General features: G+C 43.3%; 1 protein-coding gene and 1 non-coding gene across 2 annotated transcripts in view; one reads left to right on the plus strand and one right to left on the minus strand.

Moving 5' to 3' along the window:
• syne1b (spectrin repeat containing, nuclear envelope 1b) overlaps window positions 1-25,132 on the minus strand; it is a 72,988-nt gene that overhangs the window by 36,666 nt on the left and 11,190 nt on the right. The window contains exons 17-76 of the mRNA XM_030769204.1: window positions 24,689-24,891; window positions 24,304-24,468; window positions 23,972-24,124; window positions 23,582-23,725; window positions 23,263-23,430; window positions 22,874-23,032; window positions 22,457-22,621; window positions 22,151-22,285; window positions 21,820-21,978; window positions 21,385-21,593; window positions 21,169-21,277; window positions 20,080-20,244; window positions 19,649-19,816; window positions 19,211-19,387; window positions 18,903-19,043; window positions 18,551-18,711; window positions 18,060-18,210; window positions 17,644-17,871; window positions 17,332-17,430; window positions 16,875-17,062; window positions 16,664-16,787; window positions 16,369-16,535; window positions 16,113-16,266; window positions 15,385-16,010; window positions 14,992-15,171; window positions 14,616-14,766; window positions 14,269-14,427; window positions 13,989-14,171; window positions 13,790-13,891; window positions 13,058-13,261; window positions 12,688-12,895; window positions 12,364-12,476; window positions 12,010-12,215; window positions 11,558-11,707; window positions 11,097-11,388; window positions 10,619-10,791; window positions 10,065-10,374; window positions 9,678-9,842; window positions 9,070-9,426; window positions 8,770-8,906; window positions 8,409-8,586; window positions 7,963-8,145; window positions 7,586-7,729; window positions 6,788-6,943; window positions 5,944-6,108; window positions 5,629-5,801; window positions 5,300-5,450; window positions 4,863-5,006; window positions 4,564-4,728; window positions 4,069-4,386; window positions 3,642-3,797; window positions 3,358-3,528; window positions 2,810-3,136; window positions 2,465-2,617; window positions 2,097-2,264; window positions 1,681-1,857; window positions 1,424-1,570; window positions 867-992; window positions 567-743; window positions 127-392 (exon numbers count right to left, since the gene is read on the minus strand). Of these exons, the coding sequence (XP_030625064.1) occupies window positions 127-392; window positions 567-743; window positions 867-992; window positions 1,424-1,570; window positions 1,681-1,857; window positions 2,097-2,264; window positions 2,465-2,617; window positions 2,810-3,136; window positions 3,358-3,528; window positions 3,642-3,797; window positions 4,069-4,386; window positions 4,564-4,728; window positions 4,863-5,006; window positions 5,300-5,450; window positions 5,629-5,801; window positions 5,944-6,108; window positions 6,788-6,943; window positions 7,586-7,729; window positions 7,963-8,145; window positions 8,409-8,586; window positions 8,770-8,906; window positions 9,070-9,426; window positions 9,678-9,842; window positions 10,065-10,374; window positions 10,619-10,791; window positions 11,097-11,388; window positions 11,558-11,707; window positions 12,010-12,215; window positions 12,364-12,476; window positions 12,688-12,895; window positions 13,058-13,261; window positions 13,790-13,891; window positions 13,989-14,171; window positions 14,269-14,427; window positions 14,616-14,766; window positions 14,992-15,171; window positions 15,385-16,010; window positions 16,113-16,266; window positions 16,369-16,535; window positions 16,664-16,787; window positions 16,875-17,062; window positions 17,332-17,430; window positions 17,644-17,871; window positions 18,060-18,210; window positions 18,551-18,711; window positions 18,903-19,043; window positions 19,211-19,387; window positions 19,649-19,816; window positions 20,080-20,244; window positions 21,169-21,277; window positions 21,385-21,593; window positions 21,820-21,978; window positions 22,151-22,285; window positions 22,457-22,621; window positions 22,874-23,032; window positions 23,263-23,430; window positions 23,582-23,725; window positions 23,972-24,124; window positions 24,304-24,468; window positions 24,689-24,891 (11,053 nt within the window). The remainder of the gene's footprint in view (window positions 1-126; window positions 393-566; window positions 744-866; window positions 993-1,423; window positions 1,571-1,680; window positions 1,858-2,096; window positions 2,265-2,464; window positions 2,618-2,809; window positions 3,137-3,357; window positions 3,529-3,641; window positions 3,798-4,068; window positions 4,387-4,563; window positions 4,729-4,862; window positions 5,007-5,299; window positions 5,451-5,628; window positions 5,802-5,943; window positions 6,109-6,787; window positions 6,944-7,585; window positions 7,730-7,962; window positions 8,146-8,408; window positions 8,587-8,769; window positions 8,907-9,069; window positions 9,427-9,677; window positions 9,843-10,064; window positions 10,375-10,618; window positions 10,792-11,096; window positions 11,389-11,557; window positions 11,708-12,009; window positions 12,216-12,363; window positions 12,477-12,687; window positions 12,896-13,057; window positions 13,262-13,789; window positions 13,892-13,988; window positions 14,172-14,268; window positions 14,428-14,615; window positions 14,767-14,991; window positions 15,172-15,384; window positions 16,011-16,112; window positions 16,267-16,368; window positions 16,536-16,663; window positions 16,788-16,874; window positions 17,063-17,331; window positions 17,431-17,643; window positions 17,872-18,059; window positions 18,211-18,550; window positions 18,712-18,902; window positions 19,044-19,210; window positions 19,388-19,648; window positions 19,817-20,079; window positions 20,245-21,168; window positions 21,278-21,384; window positions 21,594-21,819; window positions 21,979-22,150; window positions 22,286-22,456; window positions 22,622-22,873; window positions 23,033-23,262; window positions 23,431-23,581; window positions 23,726-23,971; window positions 24,125-24,303; window positions 24,469-24,688; window positions 24,892-25,132) is intronic.
• Window positions 20,656-20,738, plus strand: trnal-uaa (transfer RNA leucine (anticodon UAA)). Its single transcript has one exon. It is a non-coding gene; the product is annotated as a tRNA-Leu (tRNA).

Here is a 25,132-nt window from a genome sequence, read left to right on the forward strand (position 1 = left end):
ATATTTTACTGATGTCAAAGACAAAATGAAATGCAATTCATACATTTGAAATTTGTATGATATATTGACAAGTTCTATGCTCTTTAAAATTATTCAGTACTGCTGAACAGTACATTATCATCATACCTTGCCAGGTTGTCCCACTCCTTGGACACCTGTTCAAAAAGGGTTTCCATGGCAGCGATGCAGTCATGATACTCCCTCGTCCGCTGAAGATCCTCCTCTCTCTGGGCCTGTAGCTTGTTGGCCTGATGACACAGCTCTAGCCATGAATGACTCAATCGTCCAATCTCTGTATGCTCTGGAGAATCCTTTCCTTCTGTCAGCTTAGTCACACACTCTGTCATCTTAGTCAGAGTACTCTGCCTGCTCTGTAACTGTTGTACAAACTCCTGATGGGCAAATAAAAGAAAAAAAAATAGGAGATTAACATCACAGGCCCCCAAAACTCGCATAACATGTCATAGATGAGAGGGCCTCTGATACAGAACTTTGACTGAAACAATTGGACGTATCTGTACTAAAACTCTCAGACACAAATGAAAAGCACGTTTAGAACTACTTGCCTTTGCCTGATCCAGCATGTTCTGAGCAATCTTGGGCTCCAGCTCCGCAGGTCGTCTGGACAGGCTTTGTAGCTGCTGTTCCATGTCTTGGAAGAGTGTGGACAGCTCCTGCTTCTGCTCTTTGATCTCCCTCCAGTTCTCTGCCAGCTCTTGAGATCGGGCCATCCTCTCCTCTATCTGTGGCATTACAGAAACAACCACAATAGCAGTACTGATACAGGGCAAAATCTGTGGAAATTGTAATAAAATATAACAACAGAAGGATCCCTGAAATACGATCAGATGGGTGTAAAAACATACCATGTGTTTGACTTCCTGGATCTTAGCTGCTGAAGCTCTCACAGCCTCATCAGAGAGATCACACACTGAACACACCAGGTCCAGGTATGTGCTGGCCTGTTCCTGCAGGGCCCTGAAGTGCTTTACCTGCCAAAATCAAACACCTATGTCATAATCAGCTAAATCGTGGAGTGGTTAGGACTTATAGCTACTATTGTTCTTAGCAAACTACACTGCTTTAGGTTTGTATGAGTTTAATATCAATGGGCACTCAATCCAGCTGCTATCATTATGAACACTAACGCACTTGACATGGAAGTTCTATGGAAATGTTGCAGATTTTATAGTATTATCAATTTAGGTGCTCATGCACACTACACCTGTCAGGCTAAAAAAAATAACTTCGAATTAGCATTAGCTCACCTCTCACTATGTGTTCAGACTCTTAACATTCAATATTAAAATCCTAAACACATTTACTCTGTAATACCATAGAGTATATGGTTAGCTTTCTTCACAATAGACTGAACAATTACTCCAACACTGTCATATGGGGAGCAGTGTGGACTTTACTTAACCTGTTTCAATGCCTCCTGTAGACCAAAGGGAGTCTGTGCATGGAGCTGAATTTCCTCTTGGACAGTAGAGAGCCAGGTTTGACATTGCTGCAGAGTGTCCTGGTGGCTAACATGCTTCTGCAGCTCCCGATCAAGACTCTGGTAAACCTAAACGGAGAGAGATGTTATTTGTTTATGTGAGTATTATGACCACAATACAACAAAAAGCATTTGAGGAATAGAGTTGGTTTTAAAGATACTACAGGACATGGACTCACACGCTGAGCTGTACTACAGATAGCCGAATAGCTGTCTCTGGTGCCCTGCTGGTGAGCTTGGATCTGCTGGCTGATCTTAGCCTGAACTTGTTCAGAGCAGCTGCTCACAAGACCATCTCCTTTCTCCTTTAAAACTGTCAATCGTTCCTCAAAGCTGGCTATCTCTTCCATTATAGCCTAAGGGAAAAAACAGGCCAATAATGATTACAAATGTTTATTTAATATCTGAGGATGGCAAATGCTTTTGAGTATGCTCTCATTTGCTCCACATGATTCAGAAATTCACATATAAATGACCAAAGCAAACCACGAGAGAGTTTAACGATATCGAATCATTAATGGTGGTGGAGATTGAGTCTAAAAACCAGTGTTAGTTACTGAAGATTTGAGAGGGAAAAAATTTGCTGGACACACACCTTATGTCTGGCCAATTGTTGCGTAGCCACTTCCAGATTGCCACTCTGCATGGAGTCAGAGGTGACAAGCCTGCTAGACATCTGTAGCAGCCATTTCTCCACCTCCTGCAGCTCACTGTTATAGTCCTCATGCTCCTTCACCCGCTGAGTCAAGCTCTGGACCTGAGTCTGCAAACAACATCACCCCAGCTCTGCATTACTCCTTCAAGTATTTGTGACTGTAAACTCAGCTACCCTGATCTGCGCTTATCTCTAGTTTTTAAACAAAAATACAGAACAATAAAAACATCTGTCAGTACCTAGAAGAGCCTACTAAGTCTTAAAAGTTTTATGGCGCCTTATTCAAATTTCAGTCTTCACAGCTGTACCTTAGCAGCGTTGCATAGGTCTTGGTAGTCTGTCTGCAACTTTGACATGTTCTCACTGATGGCAGGGTCACGAATAGTCTCAAGCAGTGCATCGCCCTTTTCAATAACAGATCTCACCGCCGATTCATGAGACTGTACAGTCTGCTGAATTGTCTGGTGGAGAAAGATGAAGAACATTTAAAACTGACCTCTTTACAACAAACTCAATGCTTCACAGTGCAACATTTGATGTTTCAAAGTACTTGATGTTGTAGATACTATAACTGGAAAAAGCAATCACACTGGTATGATAATATAATTTTCTATCTTTAATATAACTGTTAGAAATTACATTACATAACATACTTTGTACTTTGCCAGCTGAGCTTTCTTCTGGTAGAGTTCAGCTTTATGTTCCACGGGGGAAGCCAATAAGGCTTTGGTTTCCATGAGCCACTGTGACTGAGACTTATATTTGTCCAGGAAGTCTTTGGAAAGCTGTATGCATTTCTCCAAAGAACTGAGTTCTGAACGTAAAGACGCCATCAGTCCCTCCAGCTGAGAGAGTCGGGCGTCCACCTCCTCTTTCAGTTGGTCAGCCTCTGACTCCTCCAGAAATGCCATGGCTCGCTCTGTTTTCTCCCTCATAGCTTTCAGAAAGTTGTGGCCCTGTTCCATGTCCCCCTGCAAAGCCTGAGTCAAAGAGAGAGAGAAGGAGAAAGCAAGAAAGGTATACAAGCTTTCAGTACACACTGAAAATGTTCTTACAATCACATATCCTTCTCTACGGCTACAAGTCCCTATACAAACCAGGCAGCATAAAACAATCTTTGTCAGTTTTGAGGATATGTATCATTAAGGACCTTTAAGTGATTAATTGTGCTGAATACTGTACTGTTTGTAGATTTTTGTACCTCCAGTTTCTTCATCTTTCTCTCCATAGCAACACGGTCAACCACATCAACACTGATGGCCACTCTACTGAAGTTCTTCTGTGCTGTACTCAACCAGTCAGAGAAGGTGCTGAAGACACTCTGAGCCTCCTCAATGCAAGACACTTCCTCTTTTAGCTGCTTCATAGTCTCCTACAATACATTGAGATATTAATGAGAAACAATCTTGTGTCATCTCTTTTTTTTTAAAACTAGATATACCTTTTTATTTCCAAGTATGCAGTTTTTGTCTACAACGATCTTACGAGCAGGTGCAGAAGCAAGGCATGGTAACGGGAGGTGAGCTGGGAAGCTTTGGTGCTGACTTGACTGCTGATGTGGGTCTCCTCCAGAACCTGCTGGGCCAGGGAACTTAAGCCCTCTATCTCCTCCTGGTAGACCAGCACCTCTTCATGCCAGCTCTGCAAAAACAATATGTGCAACTTTCTTTTCTGAATATATTATGCCATAATAACACAAACCAGACGCGATAGACAACCTCCTCAAACTACTCATAATGTATTCACTGTAAGCTATGAGTGCTTTTCTCATACATCATTTCATGTTATGGCTTAAGAGTGAACATTCCACGGCCCACAACATTTTCCAAACTTTTAACTCTTCATTAAATCATCATTCAGTATAAAATATGGATCCTTTTCCTGTGGATGAACCATGTATTTTTCCACTGACCTTCACTAACTGAAGCTGGGCTTCTTTGGTGGCTTGATCAGATTGTCGACAACTGCGCAACTGGCCTTTCCCCTCCATTCCTTTCAACCACGTGTCCAGCCTCTGAAACTTCTGCTCAATCTGCCTAAGTTTGGCGAGAGCGCTGTTGAGCTGTGATCGGGTCTCCCCTAGCCGGGCCTGGTAGGAGCTCCACTCTTGTTGGATGGTCTCCAAGGCCCGGTCCTCAATCTGGGGTGCCCCCCAAGGGAGAATCTGCTCACGGCTTAGCAATAACGTGTTGAGCAAGGCTTGACCTTCTGTGCAATGCACCTGCAAGTCCTGCATATGGACAAAACTATTTTAATTACATGTGCAAATACACTTTCCTCTCTATCGTTAATATATTCTTATGACCCATTAATCAACCACTGTACATCAGAGTAACAGCAGCTGAAATTCCACTGCGGAATAAAAGGAAACAGATGGTGGAAAAGGGAATTTTTTCGCCGTCCTGACCTGAAGCTTTTGAAGCGTGTCCTCAAGCATGTCTACATCTCCTTCCAACTGAGTGTAACAGCTCAGTCTCTCCTGCTGCTGTTCTAGCCACTCTTTAAACTCATGTAGGCTGCGCTGGTATTCCTGATGGGCTGTTACCAACTCCTCAGCTTTTCCCACTGCATGCTGAGAGCCCAGAAGACATTTTTTTTTAACTTCATTACGACCACCGGATCACTCAACAATTATCAATATGCTTCAGACTTCAGTGGACATCTGACACGGTCATTTAGTGTGAGAGCTTTTCATCGCATACAAACCTTGGCTTTCGCTTTGACATTATTGTATCGTTCTTGCAAGTCTTGGAGCTCCAGTTGGGTGACATAATGCTCTGCCATGCTGGAGCCCTTCATAGCGATGGTGTCCAAGAGGCTGCTATGACTCAACACTTCTTCATACAGCAGCTGCAGTGAGGAGAAATGGTTAGGAACATGGATCCTTAAGTGAAGCTACAGTCATGCTGAATAAATGATAATGACTCAGCAGAGAAGAAATGTTCCAAAAATATATGCTGGGTTATGCTCCATGGGCAATAAAAAAAAAATGGAAAGATTTTGTGTGTAATCTTAAAATGCTCCCAGAATATCTTATTGTTCTGTGAATCTTAAGCATCCTGAACGGAATTGTAACAGTATTAATTTGTGAGTATCAAAAACAAATTGGATACAAAAATGTTCAAACTGGGAAGTACTCTAACCTTTGCTTTGCCTAGGTTGGCAGTTTTGTCTCTCATTTCTGAACACTTGTCTGAGGAGTCCAAACTCTCCTCCACACGCTCCACCCAGCTTACAAACTGACGCACATCCTCCTGGTAACTAGTCCACTGTGAGAGAGCACCCTCCAGCTGGCTGTTACATACAAACACACAGAACAGTCTCTTACACAGCAATCTGTCACACACGCAAATATCATCCATCTCAAATAAAAGCGAGGGTAGAGTTTACAAACTAAACATAATGTTCTTTTTGGCTGGATTAAGTCGCGAGGCATGCCCTTTTTAAACACATTCACAGTCAGTCGGCGCACCTTTTACACTGAATGGAGGCTGACAGCAGGGCATCCCAGGAGTCCTTTAGGTCCTGGATCTGTTTGCGAACCAGTGGGACCCCTTCAGCAGAGGTGTTCCTCTGTACAGACTCCCCTCTTGTCACCAGCATCTTCAGCTGAATCTCTTTCTCCTGCCGAGCCGTCAGCAGGGCCTGATACAACACCAGAGCAATTGGTCAGACTGCTCACAGAAAAAAATACAACAAAACACATAGCTCTTTCTTTTATATGCATCCTACAGATGCCTGAAATACACAATTACAGATTAAGCAACTCCCCCAATCCTGGCATTACCTCCAGTTTGATCATCCTGCTGTCCAGAACATTCTTGTCAGCTGTGGGTGTGCAGTAGGTTTGTAACATGTGACTGGTGTCAGCCACCCAGTTCTGCAGCTCTTTAAGGCCCTGAGAGAAGAGCTGATGCTCGGATACTATCCGCTCTATTCTAGAGGCTTTTTCCTATGAGATAGCACAGCATACCACACCACACATTAGCCTTCTGACCGTCTGTTTGACATTTCTGACACATAAAAACTTATCTTGATGAACAGACTGTGCATGTTACAGTATGTGGAAAAGTAATCATCACCATTTTTGTTATCAATCATATATTTCAATACAAATCTAAAACTGTGTTAAAAGATCCATATCAAAAAGGTATTGTATTCCAAAAAAGATTCTTTGTATAAGAAGACAGGCTACTTACTACTGTGAGTCACGTGTAAATTAGTAGTTAGGCCTGATAACCTTATTAAAATACAATGTTCTTTCTGTACAATCATGCACATGATTAGACAGTTTGAGAGGGAGCAACTGATAAACCATGCTGAGGTTCAGAGCCAAACACTGAGAAGTAACTTTAAAGCTAAAATTTTGTTTGAGTTTTTCCACAAGAAAGAGTAAAATTACCCCAAGACAACACCTCTTTTTATAACCTCAACCATATTTTGAAACCGCCAGCCAGCATGGAGCAGAGCAATACCCACAAAGGATTCAAACTCACTCAGCCTATGAATCATCTTAGATAGAGCTCTCTCTGCTTAAAAATATGAGCAGTGCTGAGTTGTACAGTGTCTTTCTTCCTCTGCAGCAGTAAAGGGAGCCGAACAAAGAGCGGGCGAGCGGTGGCCGACGTTACCTTGGTGAGGTTGCTTAAAGCTAGGTGCTGAGCGGAAAGCTGCGAGACGCGGTGCACAAAGCCCTTTCCGGCCGTGTGTCCGTCCCACAGCAGCTGGGCCTTCTCTCTCAACCTGCTCAGCTGAACCTCCTGAGACACTAACTCCTCAAGCACGGACTGTGAAAGCACAGGCACGTTAGCGCAAAAGGCAGGCAGAGCTCTCGAAGAGCCATTAGTAAAACCAGATGGTTAGGATGGCGACACGGCAGCAGACGTTAGAGAGAGAGAGACGTGGTTAATGACGGGGGACGTGAAATGACACACTGGCATGCAGTTGGAAGAGCTTGAGATGCGGATAAAAAGTGTAATGCAAGTTTATCAAGCATGTTTAAAAAGCGTCGATTCAGGGTAATTCATTTTGCAGTCTGATAACTGATAAAAAAATTGTCTCACACACCACAAGTGTTCCCATGTTCATAAACATAGTACACAAGTTTGATATCTAATACTTATCAAGCAAACTGACACTTCATTATACAGGAAAAACATTTAGCCAAATGAAGATGATCAGACGATGGGAAATGCTGAGACACATGGAATCAAAGGTGAGAGTAGATTATTCACTAGAATGCAAAAATTTGATGGAAGCATTGGTTTTGGTGATAACACTTGATTGTTTTTATGCATATATGCGACAGTGATTATGGTTATTCTTGGGAAAAATGCTGGTTTGACTGGATGTGTGGGGGAGGACAGGTGCTCGTGAACAGCGGTGATCCAAGCCATGGTCATCTTTATGGTTTTCATGCCCTACTGTACCTGTAGCTTGTGTAGTTCCTGTTTTTTTGCTGGGAGATCATGCAGGCGGCTGCTGCTCTCCTGCACTGTGACCTCCGTCTCCGTCAGCCAGTCCTGCAGCGGCTCCACACTAGCCTCAAAGTCCCGCATCTGAGACTGCAAGTTCTACAGGAGACAGGAACATACTAACACACTCAGCTGTACAGCTCAGTGACAGATAGAACAGTGACTTTGTCAGTTTTAGAGGTCTTTACTAGATAAAGAGGAGGCATTAGATAAAGAATCCCAATTTATGACAAAAAGTTAAACTGAAAGAGCAGAAATTCAATCTTATTTCAATGTGTAGATTAGGAATTAAGAAGGATCAGTGGTGAGTTGCAGAATGGAAGAACAGAAACCTGCAAGGCTGTTTCCCGCTGGTGAATGTTTGACATGAGGGATCTCCAGTCCTCTCTTGCGCTGTTCACTTTGGCTCGGATTGACTCCACCCTGTCTTTTGAAACAACGCTGATCACCAGGTCTCCACTTGACACCACAGCATTCAGTTTCCCGTGGCCCTGTTCCCTATCACTCAGGAACTCCTGCAGGATAAGAGTCACGTCATCAGGATTTGTGTGCCGCTTATTTAACCAATATATGTAAATAATAATGGTGTCTCAGCACTAATGTCCCCATGGAAGTAAAAAAAAAAAAAACGCAGCTCTGTTGTGTGGCATTTTGCAGTACCACAATCATTTTTAAGAAACTGCAAAAAGTTAATTCCAAACAGGCACCATATAAAGATTGTGTACATGCCAGAAATACACAAGGGGGTTAAAAAAAAAAACAATTTTCTGCTTTTTACCTGGATCTTAAGTAAGCTGGAGGATGCCTCTGTAAGGTTCTGAGGCACATCAAAACACTTAGCTGTGTTGATTTTGGCATTAACCAACCACTGCTGGAAATCTCGGAAGGCTGTGCGGAATCTCTGCTCCAGGAGCTTCTCTTTGCTCTGGCATTCCCGGGAGGCTTGAAGACTGAGACTGGATGGGAGAGAAAGAAAAAAAAATCAGCAACGTCTAATATGGACCACAATGGAATGGATAGCATACAATACACTCTGGGGGAGGTTGAGAACTTTAAAAGCGATAACTTAATCGTCGGCACTCATCTCGTCTTGTTGAAAAGCGGTCAAGCAATAATGCCATTTCTGGTGGCCAGCTCACCTGTTATACTCTTTAAAGAGGGTTGACACTCTCTCAGACTGTGTGCCAAGATCTCTGGAGAAACGGCAGAGGTCGTTGAGCTGTGACTTTAGATTGTCTGCCATGGATTCAACATTCAGTAATGCTTCAGAGGTCTCCTGTCATAAATAAAAAATGAAGAGGAAGGGAACATTTAGCCTCTCTAGTCTCTAGCGTGAATTCATATAAAATGATCTGTGTTGGCTTTTCTGTAAAACTGTAAATTTTGTCCACCGCTAAAGCTAAAGACACAAAAGTGTAAATGTGCTCTGAAGACTTTACCTTTGCAATCTGCCAGCCCTGCACTGCCTCTTCACTTGTGTTCATGGCTTCCACTTGCTGGAGTTTGCAGCGCCAACCTTGTAATTGTCCACTAAACTCCTGGAGGTCCTGCTCCAGTTGCGCAGCCAGGCTGTTGAACTCCTGTTCCGAACTGGCCATTTGAGATAAGGCTCCCTCCAGGCCAGAGCACACCTGTTTGGCGCTACGTTCCCACTGTTCCCAGGATGCAACAAGGGCCGCTTCCTCTCTCTCCAAAGCCTCACATCCTACCGTGGATGTGTGGTCCCGTGTGGCAGCTCCGCAACGCTGCACCCGGGCCAGGCGATCCTTGCCGCTTTGCCTGGAGTCTAGCAACTCCTGTATTTGGAACAACAGCACGATTACAGTATCAGTAACAATTATGGATACTTGTAGCTTTCAGAGTTCCCATCATTTTATGTTTGGGAGTTAAGCTACTGAAAAGAGTGACAATGACATATGTATTCTTACTTAAACACATGGTTTTTTTTATAGAAATATAGTTTCTGTTAATGTGTTTTTTTCATTGTATTGATCAACACTCCCTACAGTGTCAGATCAGAGGTTTGCCCACATCCAAATTTCCTCACCCTGACTTTGGAGAGTTTCCTCCGCACAGAAGCTGCATCTCCTGACATGTCTGACCAGCGCTGGAGCTCCTCTTTAGCAGATGTCAGCCAATCATTTAGTTCCCTTACAGCCTCCAGGTACTGTTCATGCTCTCTCACTGTATCCTCCATCAGCTTTGCTTTGCTCTAGAAGTCAAGAGGGAGCACAATGAGCTTAAGTGGTTCTTAAGTGGTTTTCATGCATTTCAAAACAGACATAAAACTTCACTCTGATAAAAGTAGCCTAAATTTATCTTCATTGCTTGACACGTGGACTCGTTGTCACTAGTTAAAAGGGATGATTTAAACACATAATCTGAAAAGAACAAAGAGCAAAGTAAAGCTGGAGGCTAGAGCCATCTCTGTTACCTTGATGACTGAAATGAGGACAGTGAACTGTGCATTCAGCTCGGTTTTTGGCTCCTCAGAGAAAACTTGATCACCGGTTTTGTCATGCAGCCCTGCGGCTTTCTCGTTTAGTCGCGTGAGGGTTGCAGAATGACCCTCTACGTCGGCCTGCATGGCCCTTAGACGCTCAAGCAGAGAGGCCTTCTCCTTCAAACCAGGCTGCTGAGGCAATGCCACACCAACCTCCTGCTCCACTGTCTCCATCCACTGCTGTAGCTGAGCCTTGCTTTCCTGGAAACTGGTCCACTGGGCCACAGTCCACTCCAAACGACTATTAGACATAGTAATGTAAGCAAGCATGCCCACACACACACACACACACACACACACAGAAGTCCAGTTAATTTCTATTAGCTGATTAAAATAATTTCTATAATCTTTTTTATCCCATTTAACCCAGGTTAACCCAGGTTAAATGAAGTGCCCTGTTGCACATAAACAAACGTGAGTCTTCGCTCACACAGGAGTGCATACAGTGATGCATTACTGATATATTGTTGATAGGCGAATCATACCTGTGACAGCTCATGGCAGTCATAAGCATTTTGGCCCAGGCATCTTTGAGACTCTCTAACTGAGAGTGAATGGCCTCCTGCCCTTCTTTACTGCAGTTCTTCAGCACCTGCTCTCCTTTACCTACAGTCATGTTTAACTTCACTTCCCCCTCTCCCTTCATCAGCAGAATGTCCTGTTTACACACACACACACACACACACACACACACAAAACCAAAACCCCACTCTTAGTAAATTTAATTGCAACTCAGTTTCATCAAATTATATAACTACTATTCAACTATTCATGAATGTATAAATTGCCTCATCATACCTCTGATTTCAATCAAAGGCAGTACACACACACGTGTGCGAGTTGGGTCGAGGTGGCAGACTGATTTATCTACACAGTGCTTTTCCATTGGCAGCACCTCAAGTTTAATGTTATCCAGTTGCACACTGTTCCATTTGTTTGCGACTGGTTGATAAGTTGTCTTACCTGCACAAGTCCCAGTCTCTTTTCCAGTGTCTCTTTGTTGCCTGTGGTGCTGTTGAGTGTGGCCAGACGCTCTTGGACCCCATTGAGCCAAGTCCAGGTGTTCTGCAAGGTCTCCTCAAAAGCCTGTTGTTCCTGCAGACTGAGCTGACAGCTGCGCAGCCTCTCTTTCACGACCTTCAGCAAAGCCTGGTGTTGCGTCTGAAGCTGCACGGACGCTCGGAGCTCCTCCCCGCTGCCGCGTCCAGCCTCGCTCAGAGCCTGCGCCTCCTGGCACAGACACTCAAAGGAGTCCCTACAAAACAGCCAGCAATGTATTACTATAACAGTGATGAGATCTTTCTCTTGCGACCTGTCTATTCATATATATCCATCATCTATCCATTGAAGACCTATTTTAACTATCATAAGACCGATCGTCAGACTGTTGGAGGTGATCCGCTTTGAGTCGAGGGATTTCAGACCTCTCCTTTAATGCCTCCTGATGGAACTCCTCCACGCGCTCCAGCATTGCTTTCTCAGAGTCCGCGTGTTTCTCCGCAGGCAGCTCAGAGTTCATCCTCTTCTCCATTCGTTCCAGCCAGCGTCTCAGCTTCTCCATATGGCTTTCGAAACTGGGTAGACAGAGAAAGACCCATTCAGTCCCATCATTCATTATCTCACACCTCTTCTCTCAGAATCTCAACGTTTTCCCTGCACATACTTGACATCCTCACAGCTTGTTCAGTAAGGGAATGGGAAATGAAACAGTGTCTTGTGACGATTCATCATAAAATAAAGCAGTCAGACAAGGCCAGATTCAGGCAGCTTCAACGCAAAGAGTGCCTACCTTGAGTTTTAATGACTTTTATTGCTATTGAAAAAATTATCATGGTTTGGCAAATGTAAAAACAAATACTCTTTGTCCTGTTCTTACCCACTGAGCAGACTTGCACTCTCCTCCAGACTCTGTTGGTTTTGTCTACACTGTTCCACAAAGCTGTCCCACTCCTGCTGAATGGAGGACAGGTTCTGCTGCACCTGCCCGGCGCTAGCTTTGGGAAGGTGGAGTAGGAGTTTTTCTCCCTCCTCACACACTTCCGTGAGACGACTCTCCCCATCTTCCAGTCGCTCCAGCGCACCCTGCAATTGATGACAAAATACTCAATTACATTAAAATACTGTCAAAATACTTTTAAAAGCCAGAAATACACACGGAGCAGTCTGTTTTGTTCCTCTTCAAATCCTTTCATTTGCATTAATATCACAGTCCGGGCCGACTGTTACCTACCTTTAGTTTCTGCAGTTTACGCTCTACGATGCTGGTGTCTCCTGAGTGGTCAGAGCATTCTCTCACTATGTCCCTCTGTCCAGAGAGCCACGTGTGGAAACCCTGCACTAGATCTGAACACAGAGGTGACATTCAGTGGAATGAAAGATGCTTAATTTCTATTTTATCATGAAGCATTACAGGAACAGAATGAGGGGTGGTTCATTTCAATTTTATCATGAAATATGATATGACACAGCAATGCCAAAAGAGAGTGAGGGACATTACTGCTATATACATATAATAGTACTGACCTCAGTATCAGTACAAATTTGTTGTTCTTACCGTTGAAGTGTTGTTGTAACCCATGTTGCATAGAACCCAGTCTCTTGACGCAGAGTTGGTTAACAGTCTCGTACTTCTTAATGAGGTCGGTTAAGGTGGAGCCTAGACCAGCCAGCTCTTCGGAGGGATATTTCCTGCACAGTGTGTTGAGGTTCTCACGAGCAGAGTCTATACTTGATTGCTGATTTAGTAGTTCTTTCTGGACATCCTGAGAGAAAAGGGAAAAAAGATGCACAAACAGAAATTAATCATCACAAATTTGGTATTTAAGAATAATCGGAATAATATTATAAGTTAATTCTCTCTCTCTCTCTCTCTCTCTTTCTCTCTGTTTTTCTTTTTTTTTCTCTATGATTATTTTTTTCTGCACCTTCACTTTGCAGATCTCCTCCGGGTCTGATCCATGTGGAAAATCTAAAAGGGATTTCTCTACATTCTTCAGCCACTCGGCCATCTGGGAAATGAAGTCTTCCAAGTGTTTCTTCTGAGAGCAAAAATCCCTGAGGTTGCTCTCGGCCTGTTCACAAAGCTCCTGCACGTTGCTGATCTTTTTCCTCAGATCAGCCTCCATGACCTGTTGGATAGAGAAGAAAAGTATTCTTTATCCTGTGAACACATCTGAAAGTCCTTCTATGGCAAAGAACTAACGGCACCCAGATTTCCCTCTGCCAGTTCCCCCCTTACACTTTCAAACTTGATGCTCAGACAAATGAACACTTGATGCTCAGACAAATGAACAGGAACACACTGCTAAGGATCACAGAATATGCCGCCAGTGAGGGTTGTTTTGAAAAAAGAATGTTAATCCATTCCTGCATAAATTGTGCACAACACTTCTGCAGCAGACATTTGCATAATTTTTCCAAAAATGACAGTCATACTGATTAGACTTTTAACAACCCCGTAAACCCAACACAGGTTTGGTGATCCAGAAAAACTGAAGTTACCGACTGCTTAAAAAAAACAACAAAACTTTCACATAAGTGAAACTTTAAAGCTCAGGTTTTTGAGTTATCCCAGCTTTCTTTGGGGGGTATACAGTGCTTATTATAGGTGTGCTGATGGCTGAAACTTGACTTGAGCTTTGCATCTCTTGCTATACCTGCAACTCAGCAGGGACATCTTGGCTTCCACCCAGGTGCCTCAGGTCTGAAACCTTCCGCTGGAAAGTGTCCAACTGTTGTTGCCTCTGCTCCACTTCCCCCTATCAAGAGAGGCAATTTACAAACCAGACACTATATGGAAATACCAGCGTCTCTCTGTTTATTCATAAGAGGTCATTGTGACTGCATAAGACGTGCCTTGACTTCAGAGAGTCGTCTCTCAGTCCTCTGGCTGTTGTTAAAGTTGTTCATACTCTCGCCGAGTTCCATCATCAGGCTGTTTGACCAGCTTTCAATCTCCTCGCTGATTCCGTGGATGTCCCCCCACAATGATAAACTTTTTCTCAGGTTCTCCATGTTGTCTTCAATCCTTTCTGACACCTTTGAAAGCAAAAGAAATATGGCATTCATTTTCTGGTAATCTTCTCCCTTCCACTGTGAATCAAAATGTCCAGTACTGATTCTGGGTTACACTCACGTCTAGCCACTGGTCTACCAGGGCTTCCATCTCTTTCTTCACTGTTTGGGTCTCGCAGTCTGGAATTCTGTTCAGCTCACTCACTAGCTGTTTCCCTTTGTGAGAGAGACGGTCCAAATCATCCTGGTTTGCCGACATCTCAGATTTGACTGTTTCGTTCTATACAAAATAAAACAGTGTCAGACCATCCACATCAATCAATTGAATACCAAGTCTGGACACAGAGTGATTCTTTTTTTTTTTTTTTTACCAACAGTACTTATTCTGGAGGCTGAGAGAAACGACACTTTTGTAATCTTAAGCTCCAAAACAGATTCATCACCGATTAGATATTTATCAGTTCTTACTTTAGAGAGATATCGTCTGCTTTCGTCGTGATCCTTCAGGCCAGACTTAATGTCTGTAACAGACTCAGCACTTTCCAAAACTGAGGTAATGGAAGACTTCAGGCTCTGGTAATCTTTCATGAGTTCCACCAGAGCACTGCACTGCTCCTGCCTGCAACAGTGACAAACAGGCTTCACCACATTCTCGATTTTCATACTTACTACCGTATTGCACATCTGTGCAAAATGGGGTTAGTGTACCTCCACAACTTCCAAATGGAGGAACCAGCGGAACCAAGAACTCTTTTCAAACCCTGATGCAGCTATGCTGCTAACAGCATGAACAGTGACTGATACAGTAAAACAAAATATCACAATCACAAAAACAGAAATGTACCTTTCAGAGATGAGTTTTTTGGTGTCATCCCAAGTGGTCTCTAGAAGGCTGATCTCCCTCAGAACTTCTCCTCCCAGCTCTGCGTCTTTCTGGGCAAGCTGCTGACCCTTGTCCTTCAGCCACTGCTGCTCATGCTCATGGGACTGAAGCTCATCCTCCAACTGGTTAAAAAACCGCAGTCTGTGCACCACACAAACAAAGCATTTCAGGTCCAGCCTTATCGCTGCCGAGGGTGTGCGACATACATCATAACGAATCATTGGTTCAAGTAATTTGTTTATATGAACCTAGAACCTTTTGTACTCATGTAAAGTTTCAGCAAGCCTGAAACTTTAGCAAAAGTGTTTAACTCTCTATATATGTATATCGGACACATTGAGTAACATGACTGACCTTTGCTGGAGAGTAAGAAGGGTTGGTTCTCTCAGGCCCTGTGCGTCAGCCTTTTCCTCGATGTCTTCCACAGTCTTGAGCAATTGCTCCTTACGTTGTCTGAAGGAGCTCCACAAGGCTCCCAGGGCTTCAGCTTCACTCTGTTTAGAGCCCAGCAGATTCCTCACAGCATCCAGTTCCAAACTCAGGGCATCCGCCAGTGTACGGCTCGATGTCCGAGACTCCTTTTCGTCGCTCAGGTGTAGGTGAGCTTTAGAGAGGCTGCTGTCCAGGCTGACTGCCAGCGTTTCCAGCCGACTAATGTCAGGGACAATGGTCTCAAGGTCTCTCTGTAGCTCCTCCACCCGGCCTTTGTCCCAGCTTCCAGCGCTTTCCACGGTTTGTCTTAGACCACGCATGACACCAGCAGCCACCCCATGGGTCTGAAGGAAGGCATCTAGCTTCTCAAGAGCCTCTCGTCGAAGCTCTACCAGCTGCTGGGCCTCAAGGTAAGGTTGCAGGCAATTCTCTTGCTGGCCTTGGAGCAACTGTAGCTCTGAGGGTTCACAGGAGGCACACAGAGCCTCTGTTTGACATTGGAGACTTTCTCTCTCGGTGCTATGTTTCTGCAGGGCCTCTGTCTTTTCCTACCATAGAGCAAACAGAGTTATCGCATTAAGTTGTGGTGAAGATGTATTTGACATTGAGCGTTATATCGTAATTTGAATGTTTGTGACAGAATGTAATACCTTTACGTCCATAAAAGCAGGCTGTAGATCAGCAATATTGACTTGGTTGGATGAGTGCAGAGAAGAGAGGAAGGATTCACCCCACTTGAGGAACTTTTGCAAAGCTTGGTCAAACTGGTCCAACTCAGAAAGGTGCTTCAGAAGCAGCTGAATCCTATGAGAGACAAAATTACAATCGGCTGAGTGAACTATGAAGATTACTGACTACACAGTAGAAAAATGTGTTTTTCTCTGTGTTTTTTTCTCAAAGTCCCACCTTTGAGGTATGGCCATGTTCTGACAGTGCCATCTCTTCTCTAACTTTTCCAGGTCTTCTTTCAGTGTCTGAACTCTCTCCTCTGAAGCAGTAGGGTACAGAGCTGGAGCTTGGGCCATCAGTCCCTTGTATACTGAATCCAAGGACTGGAGCTCAGATTGAAGGTGCTATAAAACAGAAACACTTCATTTAATTTAGTCCAGTGTCAGCAGTCTAGCTGACGTAGAGATTACACTATGTTTTCAGTAAGTTACAGAGAAAATTAGATAACGACCCTAGCATGTCACTGTCTCACCTTTAAGTCCTGCAGTTCACTATCTAATTTGGTTTTGTCAGTAGGTAGGTACTGACTCTCAGCAGTAGAGACAGATTCACATCTCTCCAAACAGGTGAGCAGAATGGACCAGTCTTTCTCGTACCTATGAGCCAAACAATTATGAATATGCTTAGTCTGGACATTTTGTGATGACGTATGAAGTGTAGTGTTCACTGAGGAGGGAACCTACTTTTGCCATTTTGACAACAGGCTCTCCATTTGGCCCTGTTTATCTTTAGCCTGCTTCAGACTGTGCTCATAGGTCTGCTGCAGAGCCGCTACTGATCTCTCTGCCTTTTCCCGTTCACTTAGTCTGCGTGCCCCCGCAGACAGAGACAGCAGGCTAGCTTTCAACCTCTCCAGGGACTGGGCCACATCCTGAGAGTGGCACAACAACACTGTCACTTTATGAACTGATATCTTGGCTGAGGAGACAGTAAAGGCACACAATGGACTGCCCACATGGAAGTGTGGTGTTGTGAAAAGGTCAGCCCTCTAACATATATTTATTCACATATATTTAAAAACGATCAGTATAGACAATACATCGTGAGAATTTCTTGCACAGTTATGTTACTATGTGTGTACAAATGCGTTACAGTACATGAGAAAATATGTCTGTAATTAAGTAATGATGCACGAATTACCATTTGCTCCTGCAGAGCCTTGTAGGTTTCAGAAGAGGAAGTACAGGATGTGATGGGACTCTCCATTTTGTTTTGAAAATCATCAATAGATGCTTGTAACTTGAAAGAAAAGAACACCCAGAGTCATTGGAGAATAAACTTCAGTTACAAAGGACATAAAGGCTCCTGAAGCTTGCAAAGCATCAGCAGCTTTCTACATATCGAGTAAAACTGACAATAGTCATTAACAATTACAATTTAAAAACTTTTGTTTTCTTACATTCTCATTAATTTAATTTCCTTCTGAAGGTTTTAATTTCCTTTTTATGGTACCTGTTGAAGGTTTGTGTTAAATTTCTGCTGGTGAGAGGAGCTTTCCTCAAGTTGTCCGTTCAGCTGTTCAACACTCTCCCTTAGTTCCTCCCAGTATCTGCCAATCTGCGTCAGACGGGCTTTAATGCGCGCTGACTCGCCTGATGACACAAACTGGCTCAGCGCTTGAGACTCCGCCTCCAGGCGGGAGAAAACCTCCGCTCGCTCCTGTAGCTCGACCCTCATGGTCTGAGGATCAAAATGATCAGAAGAGTAAAGGATGGGAGAGATTCAATAATGTTCTATATAAGAAATATTTTAATAGGTTCCTCTTGGACAACGCAGTTACTATGTACATGCACATTGTTCGTGATTCATGAAGCTCAATCAGGCTGTTAACTGACGAAGAATTGCCTACAAATTGTAATGCTGTGTACCTGCAAAGTGTTCATCTGTTGCTCTAAGGGTGCGCTGGAACATCTCAAGGACTCCAGTTCCCTTTCTTTCTCTGAGATCCAGACTGAAAAAGCTTCAAACTCTTTCCCAAATGACTCCCACTGGGCTTTCATCCCTTCTAGAGACTTCACGCTGAAACCACACAAAAATAATCACATTACCTCATTTCAATGTAAGGTCATTAAGTGGACATGCTCTTTTTCATGGCCACCATGGAGGGAGATGCCAAGTGGTAGTATTATTTTTGGTTAAGTTACTTATAATTATGAAAAGTGTAAGATCAGTGACATAATCAGAGGAAGAACACAGGCATTGCAATGTCCAGCTCTAAAGAACTAATTCAAGACCCTAAGGCCCAACAAGGATTCAAACAAGCAACCACCCATTTTCTGGACTGGCATCCTAACACATTGAGCCACTGCAATATTAGCCGTTTCCACGTAACAGAGGTTGTGAAAGAAAGGTCCAATACATTTTCTTGAGGTCAGCCTCCACTTTGTCCACTTGTTCACTGAGAGAGCGGGCTTGACTCTGTAACAGAGTCTGGTTCTTAGGTCCAAGCTGAATCTCTGTTGCCAGCTTTAAGAGAGTGTTGACCTGCGTGGCCTCCAGCTCACTCTGTTTAAGCAGCTCCTGGGAAAACCAGACACAGGGCATAGGATGTTGAAACTAATCTTACATGGATTAATGATCAACTGATTGATTGCTAAGAAGTGTTCTTTACAAGAGTTCTGAACGTGCCCCAATTGCAAACCCCCAACATTCCTTTCCCAGAATGTCAATCAAACGCGTCAGATTGTGGCGTGTATGGATGCTGCCTTTACCTTGGCCTGTTCCAATTCTGTGGCCAAGCTCTCTGGGCTACTGAAGGTCATTTCTCTATCTGTGACCAAGCGTGCTCTGTTCACAAACTCTGACACTGCACTCTGCTGACTGTCAAAGTCTTGCCATGCAGCCAATGTCACCTTAAACAAATAAACAAACCAACAAAAAAATCAACAGTTACAAAAAGGAAGAATTGTCACTTTACAGAGCAACGATATATTATTATAATATGCAAATGACCTCCTCAGGTCTTATGAGAATGGTACAGTCGGCGTGTGGTCTCACTAGCTGTATAACTGACACTTACATCGAGGGTCTGCTCCTGAGAGTCGATGGTCTGGTCCATCTTGCTGAGAGTGCTTTCTAGATTCTGAAGATCCTCCTGTAAGCCCTCTCCCAGACCCTCCTCAGACTGGAGCTGCTGGCCTCTGCTGATCTGCTGCTGCATGTCCCTTCTCTTCAGTCGCAAACGCTTCAATTGTTGCTGCACAGATCATTGAACTTCGTGTCAGTTTTTATTTCTACAGTACTTTTTAGGATAGAAATTAGAAAGAAAGCAGCTTTACAGACTCCCTGGCCCAGGGTCAGAGATTATGTATCCACTAAGTGAAATATCTAAAAACATTTAACATCTAAAACATCTAAAATCATCTAAAAAGCTTTTTTTCAAGAAAACATTGATATCAGTAACTTGAAGTCACGTGGTTCAGCTGAGTGCCCAAACTTTTGGCTGCAGTGGTCCTACCTGATAAATGAGGAGGAGTTGTTGAGCTTCTTTCACAGATTCAGAGTTGAGGATTTTTGACATCTCAGCTTGAAGCTCTTGTTGGCCCTGCATTAGCTCCTCCAGTGTTGTCTTCACATCCTCTCTGAATTGCACACAGTCCCCAACAGCCAGAATGACCTTCTCTGACTGCAAAAAAAAAAAAAAGATAGCAACAGCAGAAAGTAATGAGAATGGCAGAGAGTCTTTCTTACTGAATAGACACCCACACTACACACAATTAATGTGCCTATCCATAAAGTGTTTGATTGTGAGAGCTCAGTACATTCACAAAAGACATCGCTGATATTTTAAGCACCTCAGATGATGTTCTGACTATGCTACAGGCACACATAATAGAGCCAGAGGATGGTGTCTTAGATCTGAAAAGCTGCAGCTTTGTTGTGTATTACCTCAGTGAGGGAGGAGAGGAGGCCCTTGAAGTCAGACGAGAGCTTGCTAAGGGCTGCACCTTGCCTTTCAGCATCACTCTCCGTGCATATCTCTATCAGCACAGCCAGACGAGTCTTCAGCCAGCTCAGATTCCCCTCCTGCAGCTCTGCATCATTCCTCAGACTCTGTACAAATCATCAAAGACAGAGGTCAGTCATACACATCACATCTCACACACAGAAAGACACTTACCCTCTCTCTCTCTCTCACTCTCAGAAACACTCTCTACCAATTTCTAGCTCTCCTCTATTTTCTCTCCCAATCACTCACTGACTCGCTCATTAATACATGATGATCTTCACAAGTGGCGTATTCAAGCATTATCCTCCAGAAATGGCTGTGGGATAAATGAGCAAAACATCTCATGTAATCTCACATCAGCACTTATAATCGGCCTGAGCAGTTCTAACCAGGCTATGAGACATTCATCTGATGTGGGAGTGAGTGGGACTCCTAAACAGGAAGTTCTGAAGTGCAGGACTGTGAGGCCTATGGTGTGTTGCATAGCTGACGCCGAAAGACAACAGACTGCAGCAACCAGGATGGCCGAGTGGTTAAGGCGTTGGACTTAAGATCCAATGGGCGCATGCCCACGTGGGTTCGAACCCCACTCCTGGTATGTGCAACACTGATGCATGAATCAGCCTGCATATTACCATGGGTGGTAACGTGCAGGGAAATATGCAATGTTACTAAATGAAACACTGGATTAAATGAGAACAAGTGTTTTCAGTATCTACCCTTCAAAATCTGCTGTTCCAAACTAGCCAACTGTTGTCTGAGGGAGAGGAGTTCTAGTTGAACATGCCTCTTGTCAAAAATGTCTAAACTATAGTGAGAGCAGATTATGCCTATTATATGAAACTGTGGCTGAAATTTGTATTTCCTTGGTATATATTCTTAAATCTGTAAAATACAATAAAATACAAAATACAATTAAATCTCTTAAATTTTAAAATAGCATATCCAATTCTAATAAGAGGCTGGTTGTGTTTTGCAGCACCCCCATTCTCTCTCTCTCCCTCTCTGACTCTCTGTGCACTTCTCACCTCTATGGTAGATTTGACTTGGCCAAATTTGCTCGGGTCACCAGCTCTGTTTCTTAACAGTCTGAGTTGGCTTTCCTTTGACGAAAGCCAGGCCGACAGCTCAGAAAACCTGCAACAGGACAGAGACACCCATCGTATTTTTCATAAAAACTGTCGTGAAATCCTGATAAAAACTTAAGAGACGTAGTTTCTACTTCATCTTAAATGAATAATCACCTAGAGTTGAACTCCTTCCATTTGTCAGGATGCTGCATTAATTTCTGATGAGTGCTCTCAATTTCCTCTTGAACTTCAGCAAAGGCAGTTCTGGATGCTTCCAGAATTTGACGGGTTTGCTCATTCTCCGAAAGCTTCTGACAGAGCTCTTCCATGTGCTGAAGTCTCTTCTCACAAAGCGATTGTGGACCTTTTTCTCTGAAAAAGGCCTGAGCATTTGCAAAGAGATTGCTTTAGTTACGCATAGGAATGCTTGACAAAATAAAAACAAAAGCCCTAAATATACTCATACTGAATTAATTTTTAAGGTGTGGACTGAATTTTATGTGATTATTGAAACAGCAGGCTCAAGCTTGTTATTAATATTTCTTAGCCTTGTGTTAGCGTAAGAATGCCCCTGTTTATCCGCATCGTGCTGGCAAAAAGAACTCTCACCCTGTGTTCTTTGACCAATCTCTCACTGCCCATGCCAGGCAGGCTGCGATTTTCACGCGCCAGTTCAGACTGGCACTCCTGCAGGGATGCCATGAGACGGCTCCGCTCCACCTCCACCTTCAGATGGAGCAGATGATGAGGGATCTCTGTCTGTATTTCCTACACAAGTCAGGAGAAAGACAGTATGTCAAAATATCCCTTTTTAGGCATTATCAATCCTCATGTTTACACAAAATGAACAGAAATAGAACCAGACAATAATTTCAGACTAGGAGAGTGTAATTTCTGGGAACTGGCGAGAATAAGGTTAAAACTGCAAGGATGGGCTGACCTTCCACTGCTTATGCAGTTTCCTGACTGTGTCCTGCAGACTCTGCTGCTCTGGTTCAGGCAGAATGTCAGTGAGTTCATCACAGGCCTTTAAGAAGGCATTGAGAATACGCTGGTCCAGCTGGCCAAAGAACTCCTGCAAAAAAAGGCACATGAAAAATGTCATAAATAGTTTCTCCGAAATCAAACTAACTAACCCTGTTGGGAACTGCTGAGTTTTGGAGACTGAATGGGATTTAACCTTTGCCGTTCCTGGCCTAGTTACAGCATACCGGAATAGAAAAATGAGATTTTTTTTTCCCCGTACTGTGTGCTTTTTGAGCAGGTCCTCTGGGTTTCCTCTCTCTGTCATAGAGCTTCGTGCTATCTTCAGAACTTTCTCCAGCTCAACTCGAGACTCCTCGAACCTTTTCATCAGACTGCTGTTTGCCTCTACATGTCTCTTCCATTCTGTGGTCTCTTTGATCATTGCCTGGATAAACAACACACACACACACACACACACACACACACAAACACACACACACACACACACACACACACACAGAGTGTCATTCATGTTTATCACATTGCAGCTAGCCACCATCTGCAGTACTCCTGCACATTTTACTCATTCATTCATTCAATAATCTGATCTGACTTCTCAGTTTTTTTTCCACAGTGTAATATGTGTTACTCACATAATAAACAGATAAACAGATAATAGACATAATAAAGTGATAACCTGTGAAGAGGACTGAAGTTCTGCCACTCTTTTCTGCAACAGTGCAGTGTCCAGATGTCTCAGGCTCCTGTTAGTGTCCAGCGCTTTCAAAATAATCTGATGGTTCTTGTCAATCACAGACAGGCACTTCTTACAGCTCTGTTGGTAGGTCACCAACTCCTAATCCCATCAGAAACAGGTAGAGAAAACATACGTCAATACTGAAGGTCAGCGGTAATCAAATTTTTAAAACTACGGCAGAAAAAATTTGTCCATTTAAAGGCTTGGACAATCTTTCCATTGTATCTCTAAAGCCATTACTATAATTATTCAAGCTTGCGCCCCTTCTTTCAGTGGGGCAGTTTTTGACATTTGATAAGATATTGAAAAAAGACACTGGTTTCAGTCACCTGACACTTCTGTTTGAAGTCTCCTGAAGCCTCTGATTCCCGTGCACTGGTAATACGACTGGCCTTTTCCAGAGACTGGTAGAATCCAGTGATGTGTTTCTCCATCTCTTCCAGAGGAGGCAACAAAGCCTGGGCATCCCTCAGCAAAGACAAGGCTCTTTCCTTTATCTAGCAGCATGAAGAGTGATGGAGAGAGAGAGAGAGAGAGAGGGAGAGGGGGAGAGAGGGAGAGAGAGAAAGGGCATCGAGGTCAGAAGAACAGAGAGTGAAAACAGATTTCTTTACCAAAAAAGCAGATCAGACACATCAAGACTGTCACCTTGCTCAGTTCCTCTTTGATGGTTGCCATGGTAGCAAGCATCTGTGTGATCTCCTCCTGTGGTGTGTCTTTGGTCAGCTGCTGGGCATTGCGGGTAGCTGTCTTGTACACTGCTTCTATTGATGGCACTTTGTGTTTGATGTCCTGTGAGTGATAAATTAAATCCTCTTATTTGGTTTGATTTTATGTGACATATTATCTGCAATATTTACATTTCTGAGTTTTCTTCAATTATATCCACACCAACCCAACTAAAGCAACATTTTACTGTAGCAGCAGTCCCACTGTCAACAAATTAAATACTTGTGGAAACTAAAAGTGCTTGTGTCTCGTTTTTTTAAAACAGTTTGTGTAAGATCAAATACATTTAAATTATTTTGTTCTTGTTACCTCAATATCTTGAATGAATGTCCTTATGTTCAGGAAAGACACTTGAACAGGAGTGCTAATTTTCTCACTGGCTGTGTTCACAAATGTCTTTAAGGCTGAGATGCTATCGTCATAGTCTTTCCTTAGCTTGTCCACTTCATCAGCTCTTGCATACTGTAAAATAAAGCAATACATACACATTTATTACACTTCAGAAGTGAAATTCTTCATTCAAATATATTAACTTTATAAGCAGTATACATGGCAAAAAAAGAATGATTTCACCTCCACATTCATATTTTCCCTTGACTGAGGCAGTTCAAAAGAGAATGCAAATGAAGTTTGTCACTTACATGTTTGACTTTGACAAATAGCTCTCTCCATCTGCCATTGAGTAGGAGCACTTGCTGCTTCAGGTCTCTGGAGACAGTTTCATCACAGGTCTCAATGAGAAAATTGCCTGCATCATTCATGTCCATGTGCTGCTGAATCCAGTGTGGAAGGTTCCTGAAGAACTCCTGTGAGGGCAGAGAAGACCGCAGGCCAAATTAACACACACATCTCTTACAGCAACTCCAACTATTTTTTACAGAGCCTCAGAGATATCTTCTATATGCACATGCAGCTGTCCAAACTTTTAAAGAGTTGCTATATCAAAATACATACATAAAACGTATGCTACGTTGCTGAGTCGGCCTATAGGTTTGGATTATTACTTAGTTGTGCTTGCCTACTCACCCGCTTGGCACTCTCTGATTGGTTGAGCATCTGCTCTGCATCCTCCAGCCAAGCCTGCAGGCTGGCCACAGTACTGCTGTACTTCTCCCAGTTAGAGATGACCTCTTCTAGCATGCTCCTCACGCTTCGTACCTCCACAGACAGGTTCTTCCACTGGGCTGTTGCATCGTTCAAGAACTTACTCACCCCTTCTCCTTCCTCTGCTGCTGCTGCTGCAAAAAACAAATTCTTTCTCATGAGAGTTTTCAGTCTAAAGACACTATACACTTGCCGTGTGTAAAAAAGGTGTGTACCAAAGATCCATCCAACGTTCTAAAGGCTTTGCTTTCATTTGGGCTCTACGACATGCAAAGATTTCAGTTAGGCTAGAGAAAGTAAACTCCCATTTGGTGATCAGATATTAAGAGAGTTTGTCATTAAGTGGGTAAAATGTTAGTACATGAA

Source organism: Chanos chanos, chromosome 1 (genome assembly GCF_902362185.1).
Source record: "Chanos chanos chromosome 1, fChaCha1.1, whole genome shotgun sequence".
Taxonomy (NCBI): Eukaryota; Metazoa; Chordata; class Actinopteri; order Gonorynchiformes; family Chanidae; genus Chanos; species Chanos chanos.